Below are 18,726 nucleotides of genomic sequence, written 5' to 3' on the forward strand. Positions count from 1 at the left end.
TATACGTTGTAATGGTGAAAGGCTCCTGTGAATTTTCCACTGCTTTTACCTGGAGGTAGTCTCCAGCCAAATCCAACTTTGCAAAGTAGCAACTACTGTTTAATTTTGCGAAAAGATCTGCTGGTATCGATAATGGGTACTAGTGTGTCTCTAGGATTGCTCTGATACTGGCTCTGAAGTCTGCACACAATCTCACCATACCATTGGTTTTCTTGATGATGACTGTTGGAGCTGCCCAATGTGAGTAGTTGACAGCTTTGATCACACCAGCTTGTGCAGGTCATCTAACTCTTGCTCCAAGATTGGTAAGGCTGCATATAGTACCAGTGTCTGTGTCTGGATGGCAATGGAGTTCTGCTTGCAGTTTGGTGCAGCAACCTCAACCTTCTTGAAATATTGCTGCACAGCGCTTTTGCAATTGTTGTGGTATGGTCTCACGTACTGATGATGGTATGGTGTCAACTGAATGACTTGAACAGCCAGTGTCTTCATACAGGCCTCATCCAGAGGGACGTTCCAGAGATCAAGCTTGTCCATCCAGTCAATGCCAAGGATATTCGGATCTTGTTGGTCTGTTAGTAACACACATCACTGACTTGATTATCATTCAGCTTCACCAGGCAGAACAGTTCACCAATCAGCTGGAGGGCTCCTCCCGATACACTGCAGGCACTCAATGATTTGATTTGACTGGTGGGACCCAAGTGCCCACCATGTGCGTTTGGACATAATGGTGATGTCTGATGCCATATCATGTTGTAGCTTGACCAACTGATTGTTGATAAATATGTTGGTGTACCACCTCCTGGGACCGAAGTCTACTTTGAACATGATCATTAAACTCCTTGTAGCTTTAGATAGATTTTGAAAATTCTTGTCCTTGTATTTCATTGACCTAGAAGGCAGTGAAGGATGGCAAAAGCTTTCTTTGTAACCACAGCATTGGCATTTGCTGCAAATATGTTTCTTGTATTGGCAGTTTCTTGCATATGTCACGCACCACAGTTCCAATAAGCTGTTTGGAGACCTGCTGATTGATGATGTCTGGGCCATTGGAAACTGCATTGACATGACTCTGTCTGACCAGTTTGGAATCGTGTTTCAGGTTGATCAAGTGTTGACATTCTTGAGTGACAGACAGCTTGTAAAGTCCTATCAGGGTCTTGCTCCAGTCTGGCCAGGAGGCGTTTGTGAGTGTCTATAAGTGCCTGAAGTCCGCAATTTGAACTGTATTTCAGTCACGTTACCCAGCTTGAACTCTTCACATTTACGAATGATGACATTGGCATATGGGATGAAATAATCGGCGTTGTGTTTAATGAGTTTTAAATAACGGCAGCAAACACTGAAGAGAGATGACTGCTCTCCAAAAATGCTTGTTAGTTGTTGGACAATTTCCTCAAATTTGATAAGCCACAACGATTCTTAGGCAGACAAAGTTGAAAGAGCGCTCATGTTCAGCAGTACCCAATTTTTGGAGCAAAGCATGTGTCTTCCATGAGTTGTCTTTACTGATGAACTCAGCCCAGAATTATATCTTCATACCATTATTCAAACATCCAGTGTCGAACTGGAAGTAGGGAATGGACGCAACAACTGACTCATTTGAATTCCAGACTCACCAATAACCCGGTCAAGCTGGTTAAACTTCAGCTAGGCCAGCTCAAATTGAGCTTGCTGCTGTTGCCGAATTGCGTGCAAATCTTCTGCTGAAATTGCCATGTCAATATAATACAGGAAGGACCTCATCGCCAATTTGTTGTGTTCGCTCGCCTATAACTACTGAGACCCAAAGCCAGGAGATAGACAAAGCCGGAACTCAAAATAAAACTTTATTCATTAAAACCACACAACTACAAAAATCTCAGAATTCAACATTACATCCCAAAGAATAGCTATTTAAATAGTTTACCCAAGAATATTCAAGATATTGATAGTGAAAGACCAATCAGTGAAAGTCAGCTTGGGAATAAGCTAACCAATAGACGTTGGTTGTTTCAGTTTGCTATAACAGGGAGCTTGACCCATCAGATAGTTGGGTCCCCGAAGTAGCTGAGCTTTGCCACCTTATAGCTGACAGTACTAAGTGTCATACTGCCTGTGACCTCTGTACCTCCATTGCTGCTTGGTAGGCCCCATAAGAGTCAGAACATAGGGACTGGATGGCTCAGGGTTATACATAATTCACCTTGTGACTAGGACAGCTTTGGGCTAACTCCACCAGGGGCAGCCTGCAATTTTTAGTTGCTACCAACCCCAGTTTCAAAACCTTCCCTTCCAGATGATTCCAGTTATATAGTATCTGTTTTTAATATTAGCTAGAATTACATAGCATATATTCAATGCATTTTTTCTTCATCTGTTCTGTAGCTTACAAAATTTATTATTAATACACTTTAGTTCGTTATTTATGTGTGATCCATCTGTAGATTTTATCCTCATCTTCTTAAGTTATGTGTGTTATGCTTTAAATCTTGGTTTGAAGAAATGTTGTCTCACTTCTATATACATTATATATGCGAAAAAGAATTTCAGGTTGTATATTATTTACATTTTTCTGACATTAAATGTACCTATTGAAACCTACATGTACATAATAAAATGACAATAAAAGACTTGACTTGATTAGGTACATCTGCTTGTTAATGAAATTATCTAAACAGCTAATCATGTGGCAGCAACTCAATGCACAAAAACAAGCAGACATGGTCAAGAGGTTCAGTCGTTGTTCAGACCAAACATCAGATGGGGGAAGAAATGTGATCTAGGTGACTATGATCGTGGAATGATTTTTGATGCCAGACGGGGTGATTTGTGTATCTCAGAAACTGTGATCTCCTGGGAATTTCATGCACAACGCTCTCTAGAGCTTACAGAGAATGGTGCAGAAACAAAAAGCATCCAGTGAGCAGCAGTTCTGTGGGTGAAAATACCTTGTTAATGAGAGGTCACAGGAGAATGACTAGACTGGTTCCAGCTGACAGGAAGGTGTCAGTAACTCAAATAATCATGCATTATGACAGCGATGTGCAGAAGAGCATATCAAATGCATAACATGTCAAATCTTAAAGTGGATGCGCTACAGTGGCAGAACACCATGAACATGGTGTTTATTAGGACTAATAAAGTGGCCACTGAGTGTAGCTTCCCTTAATAACACCTCAGTATTTCAACTCCTATCTACTATATAGCTCAGCCACGTTTGGCATTAAACCATTATTCAGACAAGAAATTGCTCCAGACTTCCTTATTAATTTATTTAAATATGTTGGTAAATCACTGATATAGCAGAAATTACAATTATGCTTTACATTTTTCTCAACTCTTGGTAAAATAACCACAGTTCTCGTGTTTGGAGATTTGATTCCAATCACATTTATAATGTGTGAAAATAAAAAATTGCACTCGCCTGATGCAGACAATGTATCCTCAACATGTTGTCCAGATCTCCAGATACTTACAAGAAAGAATTATCATTCAGTAACTCCACAAGCATTCTTCAGAGATTTACAAGCTGCAGTCCACCTTCATGAATACTTTACCACAGCTCTGACTTTGGGAGGGGGGGGGGAGATTAAAACATGCCCACGGTGTGAATTAGAGGTGTAAACTGTGGTAGTAAAGCAGCAGGTCCAAAGAACCATTTGTTATGAAGTTGCACTGGATGGTGAAGTTGTTGTTTCTTCCTGGCTTTGGCAGTCTGTCAGACAGGCTCCACTGTAGCCATAGCTTTCGCAGCTTGAGCTACATCCAGCAGAGCTGCAAACTGTGTGAAGGATGACATCTGCAAGCCCAGTTTCTGCACCTGGGAAATAGAAAGGCAAATATTATTGATCAAAGTCAAGTCAGGAAAACAGCATCCATCATCAAGGATCCCCACCTTTAGGGCCATGCTCTCTTCTCATTGCTACCATCAGGAAGGAGGTACAGGAGCCTTGGGTCACCAGGTTCAGGAACAGTTATTACCCGACAATCATCAGGGTCCTGAACCAACATGGATAACTTAACTCTCTTCAACACTTGAACTAATCACTGAACACAAGCTGTTGCCTCAGTTCCAAAGACTACACAACTCATGTGCTCCGCATTATTTATTTATTTATTGCATTTGCACAGTTCACCTGCTTTTGTACTTTGGCTGCTTATCAATCTTTGTGTGTAGTTTTTCATTGATTCCATTATACTTCTTCGTTCTCTGTGAATGTTTGCGAGAAAATGAATCACAGGGTAGCATATAAATGTACTTTGAGCTTTGAACTTCTGAGAATTAAAGAAAGTTCATTATCAAAGTATGTACATGTCACCCATATACATACGGTGCTACTACACTGGTGCCAAGTTGTATCGGCCCTTGCCCTTCCCTTGGACAACATCGGTGGCGTGGAGAGGGGAGACTTGCTGCATGGGCGATTGCCGGTCTTCCATACAATCTTGCCCAAGCCTATGCCCTGGAAACCTCCCAGGCACAGATCCATGGTCTCGTGAGACTAACGGATGCCACCACATACTACTTTAAGATTCATTTTCTTGCAGGCATTTATAGGAAGATAAAGAAATACAATAAATTCATGAAAAACTATACATATACAAATACTTACAAAACAACCAATGTGCAAAATGCTCATTCTGCGCGCCTCAGTCCCCAGAAGTCATTGGAATGCACAGAGGGACAGAGAGGTTAAAAGAAGTGAGTGGTGCAGTCAGCATATTTTGCACAGCACTGTCCTGAAGAGTCATTGGATTGCCTAGCGGAAGAGGTAAAAGTAACGAGTGTGGACAGTTGGCACATTTTGGGTGCAACAGTTCCCTAGGAAAAATTGGATTGTGCATAATTAGGCACTTGGCAAAGGCCAATAAAAAGAAGTTAGGTTTAGGCAGAGTAGCCATTGTGTGAATGGGCTAACATTGGAGTGGGGAGTTGTGACTTTGGCTCATTGAGGCAGTAGGTAGATTTCTTTTTCATTATTTCTCCTTTGTATCTTCCTTATTGCACATTCAGAGCAGAGGGGATGCCAAACAGGATACTGCAATGCTCCTTTTCCAGGATGTGGGAAGGCAGGGAGACCTCTGGTGTCCTAACGACTGTAACTGCAAGAAATGCATTCAGCTGCAGCTTCTAACAGACCATATTAAGGAGTTGGAGCTTGAAATGGATGAACTCTGGATCATTCGGGACACTGAGGGGTCTATAAACAGAACGAACAAGAAAGTAGTTACTCCCAAGGTGCTGGATAAGGTAAGTGGGTGACAGTCAGGAGAGGAAAGGGGATAGGCATCCAAGGGGGATAGGTAGCCCTGTGGGTGTTCCCCTCAACAAAACATATATTACTTTGGAAAGAATTCGGTAGGTGGGGGAGGGGAATTACCCAACAGAGAAAAACAGTTGGGTCTCTGGCACTGAGTCTGGCTCTGTGGCTCAGAAGGGAAGGGTGGGGGGAGAGATGAGCTGTAATGATAGGGAATTCATTGGTTAGGGAACAGAAAGGAGGTTCTGTAAATGAGAACAAGGTTCCCGTAAGGGTCAGGGACATCTTGGACTGAGTCCACAGCAGACAGGTGTCATAGTCCACATTGGTACAATGACATATGTAGTCTGGGTGACAAGGTCCTGAAAAGTGAGTTCAGGGAATTAGGTGCTAAGTTAAAGAACAGGACCCTAGAGTTGTGATTTCAGGTTTGCTACACATGCCACATGCTAGAGAGGACAGAAATAGGAAGATTGTACAGTTTAACAAGTGGCTAAGGAGTTGGTGCAGGAGGGAGAGCTTCAGATCTTTGGATTATTAGGCTCTCTCCCAGGGAGGGTGGGACCTGTATGGAAGGGAAGGTTTTCACCTGAACTGGAGGGGGACTAATACCCTAGCAGGAGGATTTACTAGTTCTGGACTCGGTGGGGGGGTGTGTGTGTGGTTTAAACTAGAGTTGCAGGGGGATGTGAACTAGATCATTTCAAGAAATAAAAGGCTGTGATAGCAGATTTTAGCTTTCCACATATTGACAGGGACTCCCAACTGTAAAGGAGCTGGGAAAAAGTTTGTCAAGTATGTTCAGGGAAGTTTTCTTAATCAGTACATAGAAGTCCCAACTAGAGAGAGTGAAATACTAGATCTCCTACTAGCAAATGAGAAAGGGCAGGTGACAGAGGTTTGTGTAGAGGAATACTTAGCATCTAATGGCGGGAGGAGAAGATGTCAGTGCACCACGCATGCGCAGCTCTCCAGTGAAAAATGATGTTGTATCTGTTAAATAGGGGCCGTGGGCAATTCTGATTTGATGGAGAATGGACATGAAAGCACAGAGGAACATCTGGAGAAATTCCTGAAACGCTTGTTCGCTGCTGTCGTTACTGCGCGGTTGGGAATCTTTCAGAGGGTAGGCCTCAAAATCCCCGGCCTTGCCTGCTTTTGGCGACCGAGAAAGTGGTCGAATCGCTCGGACAGGGATGGCACTCAGTACTCGGTGTCGTTGAGCTGATCAGAGCTCGAAGTTTTCGGATGACTCAAGAGTCGGATTGTGGTCAGCATGGCAGGGAGAGTTTTTCTTCCTTCTCCCATCTGCGTGAGATGTGAGACATTTGAGAAACTTTGAACTTTACTGTGCTCATGGACTTCTTCATCAAGTTATGGTATTGTTGCACTGTTGTAACTATATGTTATAATTATGTGGTTTTGTCAGTTTTTTTTAGTCTTGGTTTGCCCTGTGTTTTGTGATATCACACCGGAGGAAATAATGTATCATTTCTTAATGCATGCATTACTAAATGACAATAAAAGAGGACTACGTGTCTTCATAATCTAATCTAATGATCATAATGCCATTAGTTTCAATGTAATTATGGAAAAGAATGGGTCTCATCCTTGGGTTGAAGGAGAAAGGTCAATTTTGATGGTAACAGAAAGATCTGGCAAATGCGGATTGGGGCAGGTCCTTTTTGGGCAAAGGTGTACTTGCTAAGTGGGAGGCCTTCAAAAGCGAAAATTTGAGAGTACGGAGTTCATAAGTTCCAGTCAGAATAAAAGACAAGGATAACAGATTTAGGGAACCTTATTTTTGAGAGATATTGAGACCCTAGTTAAGAAAAAGGAAGTGCTTAGCAGGTATAGGCAGGAAGGAACAAATGAGGTACTTGAGGAGTGTAAGAAATGCAAGAGAATACTTAAGGAAATCAAGGGGGCTAAAAGAAGGCATGCAGTTGCTCTAGCAGACAAGGTGAAGGAGAATCCCAAGGGCATCTACAGATATATTAAGAGCAAAGGGATAGCAAGGGGCAAAATTGGTCCTCTGCAAGATCACAGCGGTAATCTATGCGTGGAGCCTAAGCAGATGGGTATGATCTTAAATGGATTTTTTGCATCAGTATTTACTTGGGAGACAGACACCGAGTTTATAGAAGAGAGGCAATGAAGCAGCATGTCATGGACCCTATACAAATTACAGAGGAATTGCTGTTTTGAGACAAATTGAGGTGGATAAATCCCCAGGGCCTGACAAAGTATTCCCTTGAACCCTGTGGGAGGTTAGTGCAGAAACTGCTGTGCAGAGAATTGCACTAGTGGAGACACTTGAAACCTACTTAGCCACGGTGAGGCACTGGAAGATTAGATGATAGCTAATGCTGTTCTGTTGTTTAAGAAAAGCTCTAAGAGTAAGCAAGGAAATTAGAGTTCGGTGGGCCTGACATCAGTAATGGATAAGCTATTGGAAGGTGTTCTAAAGGACTGGATAAATGAATATTTGGATAGACAGGCACTGATTAGCGAGTCAACATGACTTTGTGTGTGGTAAGTTGTGTCTAACCAATCAAAGAGATTTTCAAGGAAGTTACCAGGAAAGTTGATGAAGCCAAGGCAGTAGATGTTGTCTACATGGACTTTAACAAGGCATTTAACAAGATCCCGCATGGGACGTTGCTCAATAAGGTTTAGTGCTTGGCATTCAAGATGGGGTAGTAAACTGGATTACATATTGGCTTCAAGGAAGAAGCTAGAACCTGGTTGTAGATGGTTGCCTCTCTGACTGGAGGCCTGTGACTAGTGATGTGTCACTGGGATCAGTGCTGGGTCCGTTGTTGTCTGTCATTTAACTGTACACATGTATAGGATCAAATGAGACAATATCCCTCCAGACCACATACATTATACATAAGGTAATATTATCACAAATAAATTAACAAATATTAAAGTGCATACATGATACAAGTTGAGATCTGGGTGGTGGCAGGGAGTTCAGTAGTCTTGTTAGTCCATCATCAACGTCGATGCAGACCTTGACACCAGATGGTGTCGAGACTAGTGCGTGATTTGGATTTAAGTGAGGAAGAGTTGCGCAGCGTCAGCCTCACTCTCTCTTCCCAATTCCCATCTGAATCCACTGGCAAGACAGAGTCGAGACGGCTGGAGACGGGGCTAGGCCTGCTCTACACGTTCCACGCCACTTGCAAAGACGGCCTTCTTGACCGTTGGACCTTCCATTGGTCTCATCCGCTCAATCCGCCGGAGTCTGTCTTCACATGCTGGGATAGACAACTCCCCATCTCACCGAGGGTTGAGACCTGTTGGCTACCCTCACCTGGTTTAGCCCGCTTGTCGAAGCTGTTGCCTGGAGTGTGGCCACTGCTGCATGCAAACAGCTACAGGGAGCCACAGGTGAGAGCTGAGTGCCAGGTGGGGACCAAAGGTGGACTAACCGCCTTGAAAAGGATGTGACATGTTCCCCCACCAGAGGTGCTACCCCTCCCTGACACCCCATACACCCCATCAGTAGTCTTACAGCCTGGGGAAAGAAGCTGTTTCCCATCCTAACAGATCTTGTACTAATGCTACAGTACCTCCTGCCTGATGATAGGGGGTCAAAGAGGTTGCCGGACGGATGGAAAAGATCACTGACAATGCTAATGTGCTCCTGATAAATATCTCTAATGGGTGAAAGAGAGACCCCGAGGATTCTCTCTGTAGGAACTTGTGGTCAGGTGCCTTGCAATTGCCGTAACAGACAGTGATGCAGCTTGTCAGGACACTCTCAGTGGTGCCCCGGTAAATACTGTTAAAACTGGTGGTGGGAGGTGGGGTGAAAGGAATGTCACTCGCCTCCATCATTTCCAGAAGTGGAGATGGTGTTGTGCCTTTTTGACCAAAGAGGTGGTGTTGAGGGACCAGGCGAGATTGTCTGTTATGTGCACTTCCAGAAACTTAGTGCTCCTAACTCTCTCCATGGAGGAGCCGTGTATGTGCAGTGAGGAGCGGTCACCCTGCACCTTGCTGAAGTCCACAATCACCTCTTTGGTGCTGTCCATGCTGTACTCGTACCTTTCTACCAGCCGCTCTGCCTCCTCTCTGTACATCTTCTCGTCATCGTTGTTGATGAGGCCAATCACAGTTTTGTCATCAGCAAACTTGCTGGTTTAGTTTGAACTGGATCCAGCAGTACAGTCATGCATCAGCAGTGTGAACAGCAGCGGGCTGAGCATGCAGCCCTGGGGAGTGCCAGAGCTCAGTGTGATAGAGGTAGATATATTTCTGCCAACATGGACTGGCTGTGGCCATTCTGTCAACAAGTTCAGTTACAGAGAGAGGTGTTGATACACAACAGGACAGTTCACCCACCAGCTTCTGAGATATGAGCGTACTGAATGCTGAGCTGAAGTCAATAAACAGCATGTTGGCATATGAGGCACGATTTTCCAGGTGGGACAGGAATGCAGTACAGACACTATAGCATTATCAGTGGACTGATTTGAGTGATAGGCAAAATGGAAAGGGTCCAATGAAGCAGGAGGATGGGATTTAATGTGATCCATAACCAGTCACTCAAAGCACTTCATTATTGTTGAGGTCAGTACCACTGGATGGTAGTCACTGAGGCAGATTACTGTTGCCCTCTTGGACACTATGATGATGGTAGCCACCTCGAAGCCTGAGAGGACAATGGATCGCTCCAGAGAGATGTTGAAGATGTTAGAAACTCAGTTAAACAGGCTGCACAGTCCGTCAGCACCTGACCTGGTATGTTATCAGGCCCAACAGTTTTACATGGGTTGACCCTGGCAGGGTCTTCCTTGTATCCGCTGCTATAAGACGTGTACCTGCTTCTCAGGGGCAAGGAGGCCTTCCCTGCCGGAACATCGTTCCATGCACCAATCCGAGCGTAAAAGACATTCAGACTACTAGATAGAGAAGTGTCGCTGTTGTTGACATGCAGTGTGGACTTGTAGTCCATTAGGTCTGAATGCCTCGTGTTTCTGGTGTCATAGAAGTGACTGTATATTCTCTGTGAATAATCTCATTTTGCTTTCCTGATGGCACAGGAAGGCACAACGCTTCCTAACCTGAGGCCTGTCTTATCCCCGATCTGAGGGCAGCATCTCGATCTCTTATCACCAGAACACCACAAATGAGGGGTTAAACAGTAACCCAACATTACAGCAGTTTGGGGTAACATAAATTTGCATTTAATGAAATTCACAAATTATTGCTGCTTATATCCTCCTTCCCCTGCTAGTGCTGGGGTGGTGTTGCAGGAGTACAGGAGCTCTATGGTCTTCAGAACAGATTCAGCATCACAATCCCCTTTGTTAAATATGACTTCTTTGTACTAGATGTAACTTTCTTAATAAGTGAGCTGTACTTATAAACCACATGCCTTTTGAATTAGTTTAAATGAAACTGCTAAAGTCTAACAAAACTGAAAATCAGCACATCTTTCCCTACGACCAACCAGCACTTAAGTATTTCGATCTTATACCACGTAATCAGATTTATAAAATTTTCTTCTAACCTAATTGGACTAGGGAATCATAGGTGACTTACTTGATCCCACAGGTACTCGACATCCAGAGCAAGTTGCAACCTGATTTTGTTATCGTCACTGATGCCACTGTTTGTTCCCATGTTGCTTGGAGCTGCAGATTTTCTTGCTTGCTTCAGTCGTTTGAGACTCTCCTCCATCTTTTTAACAGAGCTTAGGACATCAGAAATCGTTTCATAATACCTTGAGAAAGAAAGCAGAAGCATGAGTTTATTGAACAACTGTTCCCTTGACATTGTGCTCTAAAAGTGCCACTGATTAATCATGACATTAATCATGATTAATCATCCTCCCTTCATCTAGATTTCACTTTAGGACCAGTCTTAATTACCACTGTTCCTTCAATAATTATGACTTTGGGAAACAGAAACCAAGTGCCTTCAAACTAATTGCAATTTTGTGAATTAAAACAACTGCCCTTTGACAAATCATCTATTCTAAGTACCACCATTGCTGTTCATCAAAGGAATGGTTATTTTACCAGTTATCAGTAAGACTTTCTAAACCCTATTTCAAGCCACTGTATTCAGTGGCCACTTTGTTAGTTACAGGAGTGGAGGGCGATGTACTTTTCTGCTACTGTAGCCCATCCATGTCAAAGTTTCACTTCACATGTGTGCATTCGGAGATCTCTTCTGCACACACCACTGTTGTAATGTGTGGTTATCTGAGTTACTGTCACCTTCATAGAGTAATAGAACACTACAGCACAGAAACAAGCCCTTTGGCCCATCTAGTCTGTGCTGAACAATTAATTTGCCTGGTCCCATCAACCTGCACCTGCACCTGGACCATAGCCCTCCATACCCCTCCCATCTATGTGCCTATCCAAATCTTTGTTAAATGTTGAAATCGAACCCACATCCACCACTTGTGCTGGCAGCTCATTCCAACTCTCACTATCCTTCTGAGTGAAGAGGTTGCCATACCAGTTCCTCTTTAATATTTCACTTTTCACTCTTATCCCATGACCTCTAGTTGTTCCTCAGGTCTAAGCATCGTTGTAAATCTTCTCTGCACTCTTTCACTCTTATTTACATCTTTCCTGTAGATAGATGACTAAAACTGTGCACAATACTCCAAATTAGACCTCACCAACATCTTATACAATTTCAACATTACATCCCAACTCCTGTACTGGTTATTTTTATCTATGAAGGCCTAAGTTGCCAAATGCTTTCTTTACAACCCTATCTACCTGTGACGCCACTTTCAAGGAATTATGGACCCGAATTCCCAGATCCTTCTGTTCTACCATACTCTTTAGTGCCCTACCTCTCACCGTGTAAGACCTTCTGTGATTGGTCCTCCCAAAGTGAAACACCTCACACTTGGCTGCATTAAATTCCACCTGCCATTTTTCAGTCTCATTTTCCAGCTGGTCCAGGTCCCATTATAAACTTTGATAGTCTTCCGTGCTGTCCACTATATCTCCATTCTTGGTGTCACCTGCATATTTGCTGATCCAGTTTACCATATTATCATCCAGATCATTGATGTAGATGATAAACAACAGATCCAGCACCATTCCCCGTGGCACTCCAGTCAGAGGCGCAACTATCTACTACCACTCTCTGACTTCTTTTGTGAAGTCTATGTCTAATCCAATTTATGAACTTATCTGGAAAGCCAAGCAACTAGACCTTCTTGACCAGCCTCCCATGTGGGACCTTGTCAAAGGATTTGCTGAAATCCACGTAGACAACATCTACTGTCTTTCCTTCATCAACTTTCCCGGTAACTTCCTCGAAAAACTCTTTAAGATTAGTTAGACACAACTTACCACCACAAAATCATGCTGACTATCCCTAATCAGTGCCTGTCTATCCAAATACTCATATATCTGGTCCTTTAGAATACCTTCCAATAACTTTCCCACGACTGGTGTCAGGCTCACCGGCCTAAAAATTCCTGGCTTGTTCTTAGCGTCCTTCTGAAACAATGGAACATCATTAGCTATCCTCCAACCCTCTGGCACCTCACCTGTGGCTAAGTGTGGTTTACATTTCTCTGCTAGGGCCCCTGCAATTTCAACACCATCCTCCAGCAGAGTCCAAGAAAACACCTTGTCAGGCTCTGGGGATTTATCCACCCTAATTTGCTTCAAGACAGCAAATACCTCCTCCTCTGTAATCTGTATAGGGTCCATGGCCTCGCTGCTGCTGTGACTCAATTCTGTAGACTGTGTCTGTCTCCCAGGTAAATACAGCTACAAAATATCCACTTCAGTTCTTCCCCCATCACTTATGGCTCTACGCATAGATTACTACTCTGTTCTTACAGAGGACCAATTTTGTCCTTTCAATCCTTTTATTCTTCATATATCTGTAGAATCCATTAAGATTCTCCTTCACGTTGTCTACTAGAATAAGCTCAAACATTCTCTCAGCCCTCCTGATTTCTTTCTCAAGTGTTCTCTTGCATTTCTTACATTCCCCAAGTATCTCATTTGTTCCTACCTTTCATACCTTTCTTACTCATCAGTTCTATCCATAAAGCCTCACTAGACAAGCTCTCCAGTCTGTTCTGATTGAGCACTGCTGTGACATTTTCCCTGAGTAGTAATGCCATCTGCATCCCTCCTGCTCTATTTCATCTAAAACAACAGAACCCTGGAACATTGAGCTGCCAATCCTGCCCCTCCTGCAACCAAGTCTCACTAATGGCTACAATGTCATAATTCCATGTGCTGATCTATTCCCTATTAGCATACTTCCTGATATCTTGAAACAGTCTGGCCATTCTTCTCATTAATAGGGTGTTTTCACCCACAGAACTGCTGTTCACTGGATGTTCTTTGTTTTTCATACCATTCTCTGTAAACTCTAGAGATAGGTGTATGTGAAAATCCCAGGAGATCACCAATTTCTGAGATACTCAAGCCACCCTGCCTGGCACCAGCAATCACTCCATGGACAAAGTCACTTGGATCACATTTCTTCACCATTCTGATATTTGGTCTGAAGAACATCTGAACCTCTGATCATGTCTACATGCTTTTATTCGTTGAGTTGCTGTCACACGCTTGGCTCTTTAGATAGTTGCATTAATGAGTAGGTGTACATGTTTACCTAACTGTGTCTATATCGACTCACTCACTCAATAAAGAACATAAAGGATCAGTTCTGCTATTATTGTTAGCTATTTTCAGACCAAAAACAAACTCTCAATAGCCGTAATATATTCAATCTAAGATCAGATCTCCTTCTGATACAACAAAGGATGTTGCATTTATTTAGCACTTAACATAGTAAAATGGCCCAAAGACTGAATTTGAAAAAGGTGGGCTTTTCAGATTGTCCAGTAGAGTGGGATTATGCACATGGAATTACAATGTCGTTGCTAGTACACTGAGTTACAACGTTGTTGCCATTACAGAGGCAAACACGAGGAAATCTGCAGATGCTGGAAAAGTTGCTGGTGAACGCAGCAGGCCAGGCAGCATCTCTAGGAAGAGGTACAGTCGACGTTTCGGGCCAAGACCCTTCGTCAGGACTAACTGAAAGAACACCTGGTAAGAGATTTGAAAGTGGGAGGGGGAGGGGGAGATCCGAAATGATAGGAGAAGATAGGAGGGGGAGGGATGGAGCCAAGAGCTGGACAGTTGATTGGCAAAAGGGATATGAGAGGATCATGGGACAGGAGGCCTAGGGAGAAAGAAAAGGGGGAAGGGGGGGAAGCCCAGAGGATGGGCAAGGGGTATAGTGAGAGAGACAGAGGGAGAAAAAGGAGAGAGAGAAAAAGAATGTGCGTGTATATAAATAAATAAATAACAGATGGGGTACAAGGGGGAGGTGGGGCATTAACGGAAGTTTGAGAAGTCAATGTTCATGCCATCAGGTTGGAGGCTACCCAGATGTAATATAAGGTGTTGTTCCTCCAACCTGAGTGTGGCTTCATCTTTACAGTAGAGGAGGCCATTGTGATGAAACACATTTAGTATAAACTAGACAACCGGGTGACCCGTTGGGGCACCCTTTGAGAGAAGGGTAGTGCGGTCTCATGTGACCAGAATGAACATTAAATTTTCCTGAATGCTATTGTTATCTCTTTGATTTGGAAATTAAAGAAGAAAGACGCATAGCAAGACAAATATGTGACCAGAATGAGCACTAAGTATCCATGAAGTAAATTTGAAGGAATCGGGCTTGCTGGGTTGGGTCTGGAATTAAATGTCCGATGTAATGATGGATTTGGCCTTGAATAATCAGAGAAGGATTCCATCGATTCCTAGTTGGAATGACTTCTTTGGCACCAAAGGCTGTCATTTGGAAGAGGCAATTGTATTGTCTGATGTTCTTCCTGAACTCATTTGCAATAGGATCATCATCACTGTACAAATTGAGGAGTTCATTAGGTAGAGGCTGCAAATTGCCTATCCTGACCTGTCCCTTCATACAGCAGAAATGTGCGGTTTCTTCAGTGAACAGGAAGGCATGACAGTGAGGGCATATTCTGGTCATCCAACCAACTTCAGCAGAAATGTGACGGCATGCGAGTCCTGCGTTTTGCCTTGCTCTTTCTCTGTCGAGGTATTGTCGTCGAAAGCAGCCATTGTCGTCTTCAGCAACTCTCGCAATAATTACTCTATGTCACATATTCTCGAGTTGATCTTTCCTTTTCTCCTGTGTCTCTTCCTCTCTCCTCCATCTGTGCCTGTTGTTGTCATTTTGGAGACGTGCATGTCTGTCCTCCTCTGTCTCGTCTTCTCTCACCTTTTTTGTCCTGACTCTGATCCTGGAGTCGTGCGGCCCTGGCCTCATCCGATTGTTGTTCTCTCCCTCTCCTTGCCGCTTCCCGATGACATTTGGCATCATCTCTTGACCATAATTTCCCCCTTCTCTTTCCACGTGGCATAATTAGGCTATCCATATATGTTTACCCTAATGCTTGATAGAAGATAGGAAGCAGTAACACCAAAGCCTCTAAGCTGAGGCTGGCCATGTGCATGCGTCAGGCTGTGGCATCCCGATTTCCATGATGGCTGATCGGGTCTCGGGTGAAAGCCAGCCTGTAGATTTTTGGCAAATGAGCAATTTTATACGGATATATAACCCTGAACTTTGCCTACACGCTGTAAGTTAGCGCATTTTAATTCGATGTAGCCAAAAAAAGTGCCGCTGTAATGCAGCGTTTGCGCTGATTGGAGGTCACAAACAGACAAACAGACAGAGCATGAGCGTTTTAGTAGTATAATGATTCGTACACATCATGGGCCGAATGGCCTGTCTGGTGCTGTGCTGTTCTATGTTCTAAAAGTTGGTGGAAAAGCAGACTGATTTAGGGAGGGATATTCAGAGCTGTGTGCCTTATTAATTGAAAGGTGGACACCATAAATGTTCAGAAACAGCAATGAAATGAATTCTTGGTGGAAACGTGAAGAAGCGATTTCATAACCAGAAAAGCTCAGTGATCTTCTCAAATTTGTCATGGGATTACGACATAGGAGAAGAATCAAGCGATTCAGCCCATCAAGTATGACTGTTAACATCCACCGAACATTCAATTCAGCACATTGAATACAATTGAATACAATTCAGCACATCAAAAGGACCTTTCCAATGTACAAGGCTTCCTCAGCACTGCACTTTGGATATTCAGAAGGACTTATACTGTAGCAGTGTTATAAAGTGGACTACTTAGGAGACAATATACCATGAAATGCTTACCTTTCCGTGCTAATTCTAAGAGCACACGATAACCACTCCTGTATCCTGTTTTCTTTTACGACACTTTTATATTGACTCTGAAGGTTGTACAGGGGTTTCAAAGCATTCTCTACATACAGGGAAGCCTTGGTGGGCACTTCCTGACCAAAACAAAACACAATGAAACATCTTTAGACACAAACTTCATGACAAAAGGGATGGACCTTATCACATGGTGGAGAGATTATAGGTTTAAGCCAGGTAAGTTCGGAAAGCATCTGCACAGTAGTCCATTAACGTTTTTGTTAGTTTACTCATCTTTGTGATGTTAGCTAAGGGCAAAAATAGCAAATAAAATTCTCTCAATTTTCTTTAAAATAATGTTATGGAATCCTTTACATCCTCCTTAGATGTGGTTTCTTATTTTTACTCTTCTGAAAGACTTTACACTCAAGTGAAGAACACTCTGTCAGTACCAGCAATGGAGCTGCCAATTCAGATTAAATGGTCAAGTGTCTAGAGTGGGGCTGGGATTCAACGCTGACTCCAACCAGCGTGATGTTACTAACCATGCTGCAGCTAATACCACAATATTAGAACATAAATGATAACATTTCCAGTACTGTCTATTGGTGCCCTGATCAATCTTCCTCCATTCAGATCAGTGCATGTTTCTTTTAATTCACCTATTCACTTTTTCAAGATTTGAGCATCAGTGATGAGCTTCCCTACTTGAACCTCCTCAATAAAGGTACTCTCAGGATTTAGACCCAGCAACAAGGGACAGACTATATATTTTCAAAGAGGGATGGTGTATGACTTGGAGGGAACCTGCAAAAGATGGTGTGCCTGGGTGTTTGCTGCCCTTGCTTTTCTTGGTAGTAGAGGTCCTGAGATTGGGAAGTGCTGTTGGAGAAGCCTAGGTGAGCAGAGGCAGTGCATTTTGTAGGTGGTATAGTATTTATTACAGGTTTACTGGTAATGGAGGGAACGAAAGTTTATAGTGGTTGATGGGGTGCCAAACAAGAGGGCTACTTTAACCTGGATAATGTCAAGTTTCTTAAGAGTTATTGATCCAAGCAAGTGGTGAGCATTCCTTCACATTCCTAACCTGTGCCTTGGGACAATCATGTCTTGAGAGTCAGGAAGGGCAGTGAATTTATTTATTCAGACATACAGCACAGAATCAGCCCTTCTGGCCACACCACCCATCAACCCCAATTTAACCCTAACGTAACCACAGGACAACTTACAAAAACCAATTAACCCACCTGATACCTCTTTGGACTGTAGAAGGAAACTGGAACACCTGGGGAAAACCTATGCATTCAACAAAGGAAGGGCGTACAGGCTCCTTACAAATGGCATCGGAATTGAACTCAGACACCCTGAGGTGTGTTAGCGTTGTGCTGACCACTACGCTACCGTGGTGCCCCACAGTAGACAATGGTCACAGAAAACCCAATCTCTGACAATGCTTGTATCAATAGCAGACATGCAAGTGGTCCAGTTAACTTCCTGTTCAAATTTAGTAAGTAAGTTATTTGTGAATGTGCTTTGAGGGTGGCTCTCATCACTCTGTGATAATCAATAGACTTAAAAAGGGTAAATAGGTGGATTGGATTTCTCCTGCCTTTCGTGACAGAGGTGCCTGGGCAATTTTCCACATTGTTAACAGATATCAATGCTGTAACTATACTGGAACTGGGTAAGCCTGAGGCATGGCAAGTTCTGGGGAGCATACTGAGGATGGAATGTTGTCTGATCCCACAGTATCACTGTTTCCACTGTCTCCGCCATTTCTTTGCATTTTTTTTCTTCTTGACCGAAAGAACCACACTTTCACTCAATTGTTACTTCTAGTCTAGACATGCATTTAATTTTTTGTGCATTGGAAATTTCTAATAACTAATTACACTGAATTAACTATCAATTCATAGGTAGAACACAAAATGACCTCAATAAAGAAACTCTACTATCATCATTCTGAGACTTCATTTCTTAAGCTGTTTGATTGTATCTTTCTTCCTCCATATACCATCTAATAATTTAAATTATCAAGGTGGTCTTTGGCCTGTGCATTGAGATTATCATCATCTCTCCTACCCAGTCCTCCCACCCCTTGTTTATAATTCACAAACAACACCCAATTTGAAAAATATTCTCAACTTGCGAGTAATCCGGTGCATGGCACCACCAAGTTCCCTTTAGCACTGTAAAAATTATGGTATATTTTGCTGCTAAAGACATATTGGTCATATTGAAATTGTCTGCT

General features: G+C 43.0%; 1 protein-coding gene across 2 annotated transcripts in view; it reads right to left on the minus strand.

The window, feature by feature from the left end:
• Positions 1–3,232: 3,232 nt before the first annotated feature.
• The window catches only part of cog2 (component of oligomeric golgi complex 2), a 65,806-nt gene continuing 50,312 nt past the window's right edge, over positions 3,233–18,726 (minus strand). For both annotated transcript variants that reach the window (XM_072250801.1, XM_072250806.1), the window contains 3 exons: positions 16,473–16,612; positions 10,806–10,986; positions 3,233–3,805 (listed from right to left, as the gene is read on the minus strand). In XM_072250801.1, coding sequence (XP_072106902.1) covers positions 3,704–3,805; positions 10,806–10,986; positions 16,473–16,612 — 423 coding nt within the window. In that variant the 3' untranslated portion in view covers positions 3,233–3,703. The remainder of the gene's footprint in view (positions 3,806–10,805; positions 10,987–16,472; positions 16,613–18,726) is intronic.

This window comes from Mobula birostris, chromosome 2, assembly GCF_030028105.1.
Source record: "Mobula birostris isolate sMobBir1 chromosome 2, sMobBir1.hap1, whole genome shotgun sequence".
Taxonomy (NCBI): Eukaryota; Metazoa; Chordata; class Chondrichthyes; order Myliobatiformes; family Myliobatidae; genus Mobula; species Mobula birostris.